Source organism: Aptenodytes forsteri, unplaced genomic scaffold (assembly GCF_000699145.1).
Source record: "Aptenodytes forsteri isolate BGI_AS27 unplaced genomic scaffold, ASM69914v1 Scaffold94, whole genome shotgun sequence".
In the NCBI taxonomy this organism is placed as follows: domain Eukaryota; kingdom Metazoa; phylum Chordata; class Aves; order Sphenisciformes; family Spheniscidae; genus Aptenodytes; species Aptenodytes forsteri.
In genome coordinates, this window is record NW_008795017.1 from 7,588,355 (window position 1) to 7,602,880 (window position 14,526).

The 14,526-nt window shown below is 35.0% G+C and overlaps 1 protein-coding gene across 3 annotated transcripts in view; it reads right to left on the minus strand.

Annotated features, from left to right (window-relative positions):
- The window catches only part of TRAPPC12 (trafficking protein particle complex 12), a 56,272-nt gene that overhangs the window by 25,762 nt on the left and 15,984 nt on the right, over window positions 1-14,526 (minus strand). For 2 of the 3 annotated variants that reach the window (XM_009275600.2, XM_009275599.2), the window contains 3 exons: window positions 13,723-13,836; window positions 12,710-12,848; window positions 545-657 (listed from right to left, as the gene is read on the minus strand). In XM_009275600.2, coding sequence (XP_009273875.1) covers window positions 545-657; window positions 12,710-12,848; window positions 13,723-13,836 — 366 coding nt within the window. The remainder of the gene's footprint in view (window positions 1-544; window positions 658-12,709; window positions 12,849-13,722; window positions 13,837-14,526) is intronic. The other variant, XM_009275602.2, reaches the window with a different exon arrangement.

Here is a 14,526-nt window from a genome sequence, read left to right on the forward strand (position 1 = left end):
GTTGGATTTAGTGGATAAGGTTAGTGCTCACAACACCATCACTCCAATTTCAGCACTGACAAATCTCCTATTATAATTTAGGCCATAATTTTGTATTATAGCACTTGACAAAACAAAACAAAAACCCCAAAACAAACTCAGCAGGTTGCATTTTTATTCCCCAATGACCTTTGTTTCCAAAACCAGCTATTCAGACTATTTCTGAAGGATCAAGACTATTTTTTAAGTATCAAGATTATTAACAACTGTGTTTTGAGCTAGCTGGACACAGCTGAGTGAGGGAAGAAAGCTCTCCTACTTGCCCTCAAACACATCTGAGAACTATGTTGTCCACTGTTCTACTCATTTTAGTCAGAGCTACCACAGAGGAGAGAAGGATGTATCCTAAAATGAAAGAGGCACTTAATTACTTCTTTCAGTGAGTTCCTTATAGGTATCAAGATGGAATAAAAAATGTCATCGTTGAAACTTAATGTTCTTTATAAGGACAGTAAAATACATTTCTTAAACATTAAGAAATGTTAGCGCACAGAGCAGCTGTTACCTTGGCGCAGATTATCTTCATACCATGCAGTCTGTCAAGTGATTCCTGAGGATTACCTAGGTACTGAGGAAGTTCAGCATGTAAAATCCGCATGGAGAAAGGAACCATGGAACCTAAAAACATAATGAATTTTATTAAATGTGTTTGCTATAATGATCAGTTTGTGATTTGCCTACATAACACAAGGTATTTCTCACTAGTGTATATAACACAAAGTCCATTTTACCTTCATATCTTTTTCTTCTCCTGATGAAAGATGTGAAAGATGAGAAAATAGCAAACTTTTCCTTAGCTATAATATGTAATGTATTGTAAAATGTTTTAAATAGGTAAACACATATGTAACCATAATCAGGAAGGCAAGAAAAAAATGCATCTAATTCAAATTTTCAAGAACAAGTTGTGCATGGAAGTACAATGTTTCATTAAAGATTTTTATAAACTAATTAAAATGGATTAAAAAAAATTGGAAGTTTACTCAAGTTGCAGCTACAACGTTATTCCTAACATTTAATAATTACGCATATTTTACAATCAATGCAGAAGAAATAATACGAAATTATTGGCCTTAAAAGCATGCTTGCAAAAAAGTTACATAACCAGGGCATGCAAAACCACTTCTACATAATCCTTTTCCACATAAACAGAAAGTTGATATGAAGGGCTCCTATATTACAGAGAAAAAAATATGAACAGAAAACCAACACGAGTCAAAAGAAATAAAAAATAAAAACGGTATAATGAACAACAAAAATAATAATACTATAATAGACACATTAAATCCAAAAATATATCAAGTCCTCCGGGAAATTAAAATATATTACAAAATATTTTGTTTCTTTTTTCTATTAATATCCATAGGTTTGTGTAAAGGTCTGAGTCCATTATGCTAAGCAGAGACCATTCCATTGCTCTAAAGATGACTTAGTCCGGGTTTTACTTCATTAATGTCACTTTTCCACAAAGAGTTACTAAATGGCTCTATACTGTGAGACTGACTCTTCATAAAGGTGGTGTATTTTCTGTATTTTCTGGTTTATTGAAAGCATCAAAGGATAAGGAAGGAAGTTAAAGCAAAATTTGGGGAGAAAAAGAAATTTCTTCCTTTTCATGTTAGTTTACTTTTATCTTTATTATTATTATAATATTTACCAAAGACTCAATCCTCTAAGTTTATGAGCATCCTGGCTGACTTCAAGGGCAGTTTCAGGAGCTAGCTTTAGGGCCAGTGTGTGCAACATCTTGCTTTCAGATAACTGCATATCCTGATACACACACAATGATACTGAACATAAACTAAATACTATTATTAAAAACAAATCAGAGCTAGCATAATGGTCCTGGCTGACTTCAAGGGCAGTTTCAGGAGCTTTAGGGAATCCCAGTGTGTGCAACATCTTGCTTTCAGATAACTGCATATCCTGATACACAGACAATGATACTGAACATAAACTAAATACTATTATTAAAAACAAATCAGAGCTAGCATAATGGGGAAATAGGCCTTGCAAAATACCGTGCTACAGTTCTAATATTTTAATAAAATACATTTGCTCTCTTTAGACATATTCTAAGGGGATTTCCCTCTCAAGTCACCTTTTGCCTCATCTTTTCTCAAAAATAGGACTCAGGAGCTTTTTAGAAAGATTTTTGCACCTGTTCTTAACAGGCTTGTATGTCAAAGAGGTAAATGCTATATACGAGTCACTGCCTCTAGACATTTTTTTTAAAATGTTGACAAAATTTTAATCACAAAACTCACTAATTATGACCTTCAGAGTAAGCCACTTACATCTACATAAATTCTCTTTTGCCAGTGCTAACTATTCCCCATGGCTTCCGTAACTGCTGTGTTCCCTTAATGGATGTACACACGAGTTTCATGCATCATCATATGTGGAATAGAGATTAAGAAAACAAAACTGCCTTTGAAATTCTATTAAGAGAAGCGTAAAAGGTTATTCAACCAGTAACAAAAGATGAGAAATATTTTATGTATGTATCCTGACTAGTACCTAGCATGACACAAGTGAAGATACACAGTCAGAGTGTGGGGGGTGAACAACAATGAAAAGGGAGGCAAAAATAATTTAAGAGTAAGTTCTGCACCAGAACACCACAGAAAAATTGCTTTGTAGGCACGTTGCGAACTTAAGAATCTGCACTGCAAGCCTATGGAAGCAAACCTGTGTCTGGTTCCACCTCTACCACCCCTCTGGTGACCAAGTTCTAACTCCACCATCCAACGGTAATCCTGCCAAAAAAGCAGTGCCTAAAACCAGCTAGTTTGGTACTGTTCTTTTGGAAAAAGTAGTCTTAATTTACTGCTAATACATGAACCATGCACCTACTGCTGCACTCAACAGCATTTCTGAGGCAAAGGTAAAAAAAGGAAAAGTTTTGTTCATCAGTAAAACTTTGGAAAATCTGATATAAAACAAAAGGAATCTAAAGTTTTTGCAACATTTTTGGTTAATAACTGTGTTCTAGCATTTTCAACTCTGAATGAGCTTGTATCATTACATTCTCTTGTAAAATGCAGCAAAAGGTCAACTCAATAAACACTCATACAGAAAATCTGAACTGGTAACAGAGCAGCTCAACATACAGATAGACGGGTATTTAATGGAGCGCAGATGAAATGTCTCACGTTATCCATTTTTCTAAAATTTATATAATGTTTTATAAAACACTTTTTGGGATTGCAAATTTTGTAAAGTATTGATCTTGTATATTGCTGAATGAAACCACACTATTAAGATCCATGCGAGGGGAAGGAATAACCCATTACCAATCTACATCATTGGAAATGGTGTCAGAGGATGTCAGAATGATGAATGCGACTCCAGGCCAACTTAGACTCCATAAGAATCTGATTTATTTCCTATCACAAGTAAGACCTCAGTTGTAATAGGCATTCAGAACTATATCACTTTGAAAGGTACTTTATTAATGTATTATTTCTCAACCACTTAGTACTTCCTTCATAGCATGTGACCAAAAAGCATTCCAGTGTGATCCTCAGTAGGTACGTCAAGTATGAAGACAGATCTCAAACAAAACCAGAAGGAAGCTGGCCCACAGTGTAAGAGTAGTCAGTGTAATGACTTTTCAAACCAGAATTTATATTACTGTTTCACACAGGAGGATCTAAAACTCTAGCATCTGTTTCTTCTCTTTCTTTTTGAAACTCATGACATAACTAGTATCCTGCAAGAAATTTTACTGTAAGCATCCAGCAAATCCATCCAGTGAACTTCTGTTACTTCCTGCTCATTAAACAGGCTGCTAACTTTATTTAAAATCTCAGAAACACCAACCGTTTCTGCTCTCTTCCTCAGTTTCCTTGTAATCCTTCTGAAGAGCAGAAGTTTTTGGTTTTGTTTTTTTTAAGAAAGCACAAAACTGTACGCATGCTCTCAAACAAGTGTGGAAACTGGGGAAAACAGATGAGAAAAGAAATGAGCTTTTACCACTGGTAAGGCTGTCTTACCACTCCATGTAAACAGTATTTTGTAACTTCCAAGTCAAATCAGATGAGCAAATTGCTCCTAAAAAACCTGCAGCACTTATCCAAGCCACTCATCCAAACATATTCCTTAAATACTCTCTTTATAAAAAAGAAACTTTGAGATTTTTGGTTAAGTACAATTTTTCAGATATGTTCCTGTCTCCAAGTAAGCTTCTTCTTAGTTAAATGATATGAGGTATGGATAATATATCTAATTCAGTTCCTACATTAATAAACTCAATTTCTGGTTTAAAAAAAAGACCATAAATTTACTTCAGATTTGGTAAAGCTTTCAATGAGTGCCACTCATATAAAGTGGTAATACAATTTACATACACTTCTCAGGAAGAAATACATGGCAGTAATAGAAAAAGCATGTAAAGAGATCTGTTCACCAAAATAATTCTGTAACTCCTGGTTAACAGTTGTGTAAAAACTGACAACACACGCCTCCCCCTGAGTTCTCTATTACTGTATTGTCTCCAGCATCCAAAATCTGAATCTGTAATTTTCTCAATCTAAGAAAATGGAACAATCATCTTTGAACTTGTCTGAAACAAAAACGTCAAGAAAGCACCTGAGAAAAGCAACAGCAAGTCACTAAAAATCTTTTCACAGGGTGGATGGTTATGAACCTTTGTTCTCACAGGACTCAGCAAGGTGACCTGTGTGCATACCATGGTGGAAGAGAACATTTTGAGCATAATGGGTTTGAAATGCAGCCCAGCAGAGCTTCATGGGGTGAACGGGAGATGAAAAAGGCAAAGGCAAACCATAATACGACTCTTCCGAATCTTCATCAAAGACACATCAGTTCACTGATAAAAAGGTAGAAAGCAAAAAATAAGAGAATCACAGAAAGTTCTGACTTGGAACAGTTAACTCTGAGCTCACTAAGAATTTTGGTCTAAACAACAGGACGTAGATTTGTTGTTCTACGACGTCACCATATCACATTGCATCAAAGGCTCGTCATTCAGCCTTTTTCTGCTGAAAGAACAACAGTGCAGAGAAGCCCATTCCTGTTGTTAAGAAATATACGACAGAAAAGGAAACTGCACACAAATCTACAAAAACACAGCTTCCACTCTGTCTTGCAAGACACAGAAGTTGAGCCTTCTGATAAGTATTCCCTAACATTTTAATATGAAGATGGTGAGAAATGAACAAGAGTTGAGACCTAAAAAAGGTGTGTCTGAGATTTTAGAAAACACTGTAATTTTCATTTTAAATTGTCTCAGTTAACAAGAAAACAATTGGGAAGAGGTAAATGACATTTGTTGATGACTCTAGTAGGTCAATAATAATAGTGTTATGAAGGTCTGAAAGGCAGGTTGTAGAATTCAGAGTACAAAATTTAATTAAAAAGCAGATTAACAGCAGGGAAAAAAACTATACATGCCTCAATAAACACAGTTACATTGGGGAAAAAACAAAACCAGAAAGTAAGATTGACTACATTAACACTAAGCTGTAACAGAAATACATGTGCTTCTTAGATTAAGAATGACATATTGTCTGAAAGGTTTCACCTATTTGCTTACTGTTAGGCCACATATTTGTGGCACACAGTGTAACACATATTTCTTTGTAATAGGTTCCTATGCAAGTGGGCATATATATATTCCTGTGATACCCCACTAGGGATAAGAGAATTTTATATAAAATAAAATGGACTGTGGCATGTGCTGCCTTTTGCAAAACTATTTGGAATCAAACCCATGTCCTCTATTATATTTCACTCTACTGAATTTAACAAGGCAACATGTCAAGGAAATATTTAAAACAAGCACCATATCCTGTAATTAAAATGTTTACTTAAGAGCACAGGAGAATGGATTTTGCTCCCTACTTCATGCTTCGGATTTCTAAAGAAGTAATGCCCTCTTACACAGCAAAACCACGTCAACAAAGCCTACATAATTTCAACAAAAGGCAATACCCTACAATTACTGCCATGTATTGAAATTTTAAGTTAAGTAAGTCATCTTCTAGCTTGACGTTTTACAGTTGACCTCTGTTGCTCCTCTTTAAGGGTTTCATAATAATTTTATATATAAAAAATTCATAATGGAAAAATGGTTTAATTTTAAGACAATTCTTTTCTTAGCTATCACTTTTAAATACAGTAGAGAATTTTTTTCAAAGAATATGATTTTTGATTGTCACATTAGCATGAATTAATCTCATTCATATATAAATTATCAGCATACGAAAGACAAAACTAAAAAGTGAAAAAAGGTCTGCTGAAAGGAAAATGGATACTCCAAAAACATGGGAACAGATGTAATAAATAGTAAGATCAGGTAGAATTTTCTAAGACCACAGATTTCAATTTCTATTTCTTTATGAACAGCTGCACATTTTCATAACTGTCATAACATAAACATCACCTCATGCCAATCAAATTCAAACTGCAGCCCTCATCTGCAACCCTTTTAGAGCAGAAAATTGAGGATTCCAATGGCTAGCCATTTTATCTTCATATTTTCTTGTTGCAAAATCAGTAACCAGAAATACTTTCTGATCTGCCTTCTACAGCTTATTCATCAAATCTCAAATATCAAAAAGCAGCAGTAGGGCAAATTATCATTTACTGAAAGTATAAAGTGAAAAAAAACAAAACAAAGAAACAAACCCTTCTTTCATTGGGTAGAAGAGAAATACAGAAAATCCAGGTTCATAAAGATATTCTGCTTTATACATACGTATACACACAGAGATGTACATCCTTGCATTTATATGCACACACACACTTTTACATACTTCTACAACAGCATATTTGTGTAATTTATAAGGGGATTTTTAAGAGTGATGATGTAGTAACTTTGAATCCTAGTCTTACTGACTGTCAATTAAAAGTACACTTAAAAATCCAGATTCAACAGACTAGTTACCAAGCATTTGTTTATTACTTTCATTCCAGAAAGACTAAAGAAGAGATAGGTGCCTAAATGTTTGTAATCATTGAAAGAAAATGCTTTGAAAATTTTATCTGAAATTGCATGTTTACATATATGTCACAATTTAAGTGCATGTGACCTAAGACCACAGATATTCTGAATTAAGATCTGGTTTTGAAAGGTTTCAGAAATACTTTTTCAGTAATCTGGAGTTGTTATTTGCACTGAAGCAAGGAAAACATAAGAGAAAGAATGCCAAAAAACCCTGCAACAATTGCCCTACCACAAAGGAATCACCATAAATCTTACCTACTGTTAACTGTAGTAAGGCAGAATTTAGAAATTAGTTACTTGCTCACTTTTAAGAAATACTATATAAAGCTGGTACTGTCTACAATGAGACTACATAGCCTCGGGAAAGAAAGCACAATTAAGTATTTTAGCAGCACTCTACCCCCTTAAAATTATACATATATTTCCTAACTAAAATATCTATATTATTTTAGAAAAATTTGCATTTGCAAGTCTGACTACTCTGAAAAAGCCAACTGGAACCACAACACTGGAGTGGTATTTATTCACATTGTATTAGGTGATTTCATAGGCAGAAGGTAGCTCTGAAGCAACAGAACAGATAGCGAATTTAAAGGGACAATAGAGAGGTGTACATAGTACTGTAAATAAAATAATTGGCAAACCAGTTCCTCCAGAGGCTTTAATATGTTTTTTACTGTCAACATGAGCTTGAATGAAGAACTGTTCCGAGCAACTGCCAAGACCGAAGCAGTCTGACATGGGAGTGCAAGTTCAGGCACAGCAGTATTTGTGGTAACATATGAGAAAACCAATACCACATATAACAATGACTGGAGTCTTTTTTTTCTTCTGTTTTCCTGCAAAATGTATTAACAGATAGGAGCACTCTGTAGGCTATGATTTCTTTAGCCTGTGCATTTCTTTTCTTATCCCTGTTTTTACCTTGATTGCTCCTTTTGCCTCCCCACCCACCACAATTATTTTTTTTTCCCCCACACCACTTCCCATTCTGCTACCGTTCTCCCACTAACCAAAAGTTGATGAGGATGAAAAAAAAAGGGCATTTCATTTATAGCATCATCCAAAATGATGCTGAGAAAAAACGAAAGGAAGCTTTAGCAAGGCTGCCTCCTACTAGCGTAGACAAGTAGAGAAGAGAAGAAGAAAGGAAGACAGTAAACTCAAAATAGCCAAACATCACTGTAGAGGCATCACTACGTTTACTGTGAAAGCATATAGGCGATAATTTCCCCAATCCATGCCTGTCCTTCCTTATGGTATAAGTCTGACATCCAGAAGCAGGACCAAGCTTCAGAGAGCAGGCGGACCATGGAGCTGTACACAGTCCTCTGCACTACACACAGTCCAGATGTCTGTAAAATGCCCTCTGTGGTATTAGAGAAAAATTCTGGATGAGTGTTTTCACAGTAAGCGCGGTGTCACTGCGTCAACAGATATGTGACAAGTTTCCTATTACATTTTTTGCTATTTTATAAGCTTATTAAATCTAATAATAATAATAATCTATTACATTTCACCTTAGACATCAGCACTGAAAACTTGTTTACAACATGGGTTTGAATGACAGTTCTAGACTACGTATGATAGGATTCCTTTAGGGAGAGCTGAATTTCAAAACTGAATAAAAGAAACAAATTAAGAGCACTGCTTGAGTAAATAAGAACACGTAAAAAATGAAATCTTGCAGAGCCAACTATTTTTTGTATAAATTTTTTCATGTATTTCTGCTAAAATTTCTAACTACAGTGGATATTAGTGAAGTCAGAAAAGCAGTATAGACCTAGTGAAATATGCTAAAACAATAGTTGAGTGATGTCTAGACTCACCCTACTTTGAAATACATATATTTTATATATACATAATATATATATGTTTTTTTTTTTTTAAACTGTCACTATCCATCTGAAAATATCAGCCTATTGCAGTGCACATTAGTGTATCCTTATGGTCACAACACAGCCAAACCTTAAAAAAACCCCTTGTGCTATAATAAGTAACAGAGTTCATGGGAAGGTGTATAGTATGAAATCAGTTTCTAGAGCACATACAACTAAATTTTTAAGAATACGTTCCTTATTTAGGCACTTGCCACCAGACAACAGAACACTGATTTCATGTTAGAGGAATACAGATGATGCTGTATCATCACAAGGAGAATGAAAAGGGGAAAGGAAAAAAACCACCCCTATACATATAAACTTCTGGTCAGGGGAATAAAAGTCCTGTTTTTACTTGTGCACAGTTTTTTTTTTCCTTCGTAATCCAAAATAAATTATTCTCAATTATTGTAAATTTAGAACACCGATTTTGGCAGCATTAACTTTTCTGTAACTTACTGGTCTATTTAGCAGAAGCAAGACCAAATTATCTCATAAAAGAATGAAATAGCATTTTAATGTTCCATTTTAATTGCTGGCTCTCACTCTTTCAGAAACACATAGGCATTACCAATGGAAAAGATATCTCAGGTTAGCCGATCTATCATACGAGACTTTATGAAGTATCATGAGGAACACAGAAACAAACAATACGAATAGAAGTGGGTCAGACTGTGTAAGCATAAAGACAAACCTCCCCCCCCCAAAAAAAAAAAAATCCTGAAATCCATTAGTCACGAGAACGATGAAAAAAATTCAGCCTTATATACCCCACAGAGTACAATGGAGATGTGCAGGAAGCAATCTGGAACAGAGTTCCTGACCTGAGTACCTACCTATTACAAAACAAAAAAATTATACATAAAATCGGACTTTTCGGCATCTCTCTGCAGATGAATTTAGAAGAAGTAAATTCATAACCGAGTAATTTTAAGATTTTACTATAAAATGAGAATGGTTTGCTCTCTGCCCCGTATTGAACAGGAATGATCAAAGAGTGACTTAACCCATTTCACTGGCTGATACAAGGATCCCAGCAGACTCCAGCCCCCCAGATGGTGCACACCTACAGGCAAGGGAGACACCCGAAGAAAGAGATTGTAGAAACCAAGAAAGGAAGACTTCAGAAAGATTAGATCTTACAGCCATGATGAAGACAACAGTAATGGGATCCATGCACATGGCTGCAAATGCCATACAAAATCTCAGGATGAAACAGAGACTAGTAGTGTTGCCGAAAGGGAAAGAGCCTTGAGAGAGCTTCAGAGGAAAATTAAGAGGCCCGTATTGGCCATGTTAAGTTAAATTAACGGAAAAAAACATCTTCCACTCCTCATACATTTACTTGGAATTTAAATTCTTTGAGGTATATTTCTCAGAGATTAATGGATGAGGGACTACCCTCACTGCAGTAAGAAGCTCAGGTATATAAACTTTCCTTACTTAAAGCATGGAAAAACACAGAAAACTTTCTAATTTATTACATTTCTTATTATGAATATTTTGAATACAAAGAAATGATGCAAAATATTATATGTATTACAAGTAATGTGTACATTATTTGTATCTATACTCTTAATTTCTTAAATTGATTTTTAAGTGCTTACTTCATTTATATACCATGAATCAAAATTAAAATGTTGAAACAAAACTCTCTTTTTTATGCTTGTTACACCACAAAATGATATGTAAAATTACCAAACAGCAGTGGATTGTGGATTCATACTAACACATTTCAACCAAAACATATGAATGATTTATACCTATTTTATTATTTAAATTAGCTGGTTAACGATGCATGTATACTGAATTTCTTTATCCATAATCCAGCACTGCATAGTTTAATGCTAGCCAGAAGAGAATTGCTTGCTCTCTCCTACATCCCTCTAAATAGCATCACTCTCTCCTCGAAACTACATAAGGAAGGTTTGATAGCTGTTCCCACATCTTAATCACATGGTATTTGTATGAGATATCTACAACCAGCAGGTCAGCTCCATCCAACCTTAATCTTATTTTCCTTACAGATGATCAGATTACGGCCCTGGTTGGTATGTTCAACTGTTAAAAATGAACTGAGGCATATAATCGTGAAATGGAATATTTTCCTTATGCTCACCTTTTTACCACAAATACCTTCATGATTTGTACGAAATAGCTGCAGTGGTTGAGTGGTTGCTGCAAAGACAGTTTGGATCCAAAGTTCAGTCACAGGACGGGTGCCTGCAACAGCTGGCCAGACTGTCCAGAACTGTTGCTACCTGTATGCTCTGTGGCACGAGGACTGAAATGCCTCAAATATTGACATGACCTGCACGGATTCTTTTCTTAGGCAAAAAACCTTATTTTTAATACTGAAAAAAGATGTGGAAACATACATACGACCTGGGGAAGACTACTTCTCCTGTGCAGCACATTATGTGCAAAGCTGCCAAAATATAAGCAGATCCAAAGAGCTGTCCAACCTGATGACCAAAACGTCTCTCTCAAAAATAACACCGTTCCTTCTCAGTGCATTGAATATATTCAAGGCAAAACATGAAATTTTTGCCTGTGATTGCCTGAAAGATGCTGAGTAAGGTCAGAGGGACTTGTTCTAGGCAGTCCACATTGGCCTTGGTGGGCTACAACTGATCCTTTGCATCACTAAACAGATGAAACAATCTTCTGCAAAAGATCCTGAACTTTCTTGACACCAACTTCCCTCCCTCAGCAACCTCAAAATCTCTGTATCTTTCTAGCTTTCCTCATTGAGACTAACAGCATCTTATGTAAAACGGACTATAGTTTTTCAGAGTGGCGCTGCCTATTACAACTGTTACTTACAAGCATTTTATTATACATTGTGGTTCAAATATGAAAGCCAAAGAACAGTAAGCTCACTCAACAGTGTACCTGTATCAGAGAGTTATTTATTTCTAAGTAACAGATTTAGAAAAAATAAAACTTCAAAATAGCCTGAACAGGAGTGAAATTGCTCTTAAAAATAGCAATTTTTCAAATCCAGACTCCTGGAGAACTAGAATATCCTGGGTAATGGAACTATTTTGTTAACCTATGGGCTATTTGAAGCAGTGGGAAGTAGTGCATTTGTAACTCGAGATAAACCGCTTGTAAAGAATTGAGGCTGGTGGTGCCTGTTTTCCTCTTCAACAATGGGATACATAGTATATTACTGATTTTTATTTAGTTTCAATTACTAAGCAAATAATATTACATTTAACTAGTATTTTTTTTTATTAACGCAAATTATCAAATTAGCTCTAATTTTTTTTTTTTAATCCTAGAAACCAGGAAACCTAATAAAATAATACCCGCATTAGCACGTGTGCATGGACATGTGAGTGTTAAAAATAGCATATTGATAGTACCTGCATGAACTTAAGAGGAAAAGCTTATAGATTCTGTTTCCACAAACTCCCTCATCACTTTTCACAGCCTGATTCTGGCTAAATTGAACTATTAAAGTTTGGGTTTTTTTAATTTCAACACCCTAGAACTAAACTACTTTATTATATTTACTTGTTAAAAACATTCCTCTTTCAAATCAAACCTGTATCAGCATCATGGAATACATTGCCTACCTATATTGTGATGGAATAATTTCACCCCTTATTGTTACTCCTTATTGCTACCTCCATAATGCAAACAATACTTCAACATAGTAGTTAATCATGTTCTTCTAGAGGAAAAAAACAAAAGAAATAATCCAAGGTTCACCAATGCTTTAGAATTAAAAAAACCCTGAATCCATTATTTTATAATGACTGGTAAAAATGGCAAAAATAAAAAGCATTTTATAAATCAACGATCTTACCTTTTCGTCCAGGGTATACATGAGGGTAATATTCATAATAAAGATCAGGCTGGTCTAAATTTCCAAATGGTTCAAATTCCATTTCTGCATTTTGGAATAGATTCAGTTTTACCAGCAGTGCTAGTCTCACAAACCACAGCTAAAAATTAATACATATAAAAAAAAAGGAAAAGACAACGTCTGTTATTAGCTTCAATCACAAGCCACACCCAAATACAATTTCAACTTCCTAAGTTTTTCTGATAAAGTTGAGTAAAGTGTTTCTATGTTACTTACTGATAAGAATCAGGATTTACATTTACATGCTCTTTCACAGAATACTTTTCATAAGATCATTAAAACAAAACACAGAGGACTGACGTTTTAGTTGTTTGTAAAGGTATTGAGATTTCGAAGATGAAGTTTAAAAACTAGCCTGCTTCAAAATTAGGACATCTCTCTTTAAATTGAGTTAGCATGTAAGAATTATCAATCCGATTTTTAATTGTTTTTCCAATTTTATGCAATTCTTAAAATCTGTGCTGATTTTGGTGAAATTGCATTAGCTTTATAGCTACCAGGGCCAGAACCATGACTTGTCATCTGGTCACATTTTGTTCAGAAAAACCCTTATTATGCCTGTGAAACATAATAAATGTTTCACAAACCTCTATTAATTTAGGTTCTTATTTTCTTATAATCATGAAACATACTTCTAACATTTGAAATCTTACTACAAAGTTCACACTCAATATAGTGTCCATGAACTTTAGCACAGTCTTCCAAGATAGCAAAACATATTCTTTTTTACTAGTGTGATTACCTTTAAAAACATACAATCAAGATAGAATTTTACTTTTAAAAAAATATTTTGTTTTAAATGAAGACCTACTTTACATAAGCAAACAGAAAAAGTGCTTTAATAAGCTCAGTTTTTAGGTAACAATTAGGAAAAGAAGTTTGATCATGTTAAAAAAAAATGCCACTGTGAATATTGTTGGAAAAAAGTGACAAGGGTGTATCTTTAAACATACCTGTAAAGAATCTGTTGTATGGTTAGTAGGTAGTCCACCTTTTTTATAGCCTTGACCATGTGCAGTTAGAAGCCGCCCACACAAGTCAACTGCTGCCCTCCAGTTTTTACTGCTCTGGGAAGAAGAAAAGAGTAAGTAGCAAAATCATAAAGTCCCTAAAATGCACAACTGCTTATTTTGCCTGAAGCAGCTACATGTACCCATCAGTAATAATGACAAGGTCAGGAGAGCTGGCCGGTGAGCAGCAGAATGTCATTTGTCAAAGCTGCACATCTAATTAGGCAAAAAGTGAAATCAAGCATGAGAGAGAGTTAATATCATCTGATCACTAAAACAAAAGAATATGCAACACCATATGGGATTCTAAACTTAAAAGCTATATCATGTTTGCTAATATACCTGGATATACTATAATACTCACAATTTTGTTTTCTCTTCAAAAGGAGAAAAAAATTGCCAGCCATATTTCAGTAATCACATCCAAATTACTCCACTGTTGCAAAGTATTTAACGCCTATTCCTACCTCACTGACTTCAGTATTTCAGATTATAACCCCTAGTGCAGTTCATTTAATGAAAACAGACTTTCCTAACATTGCCCAGAACACAGAATTCCTATCAATTAAGAACAAAGGACAAGAAACAATACAATGCGTAAAATGATCTCGGGATCCACTGAGTGCTGAGGGAGCTGGCGGAAGAGCTCGCAAAGCCACTCTCCATCATTTATCAGCCGTCCTGGTTAACGGGGGAGGTCCCGGATGACTGGAGGCTTGCCAATGTGACGCCCACCTACAAGAAGGG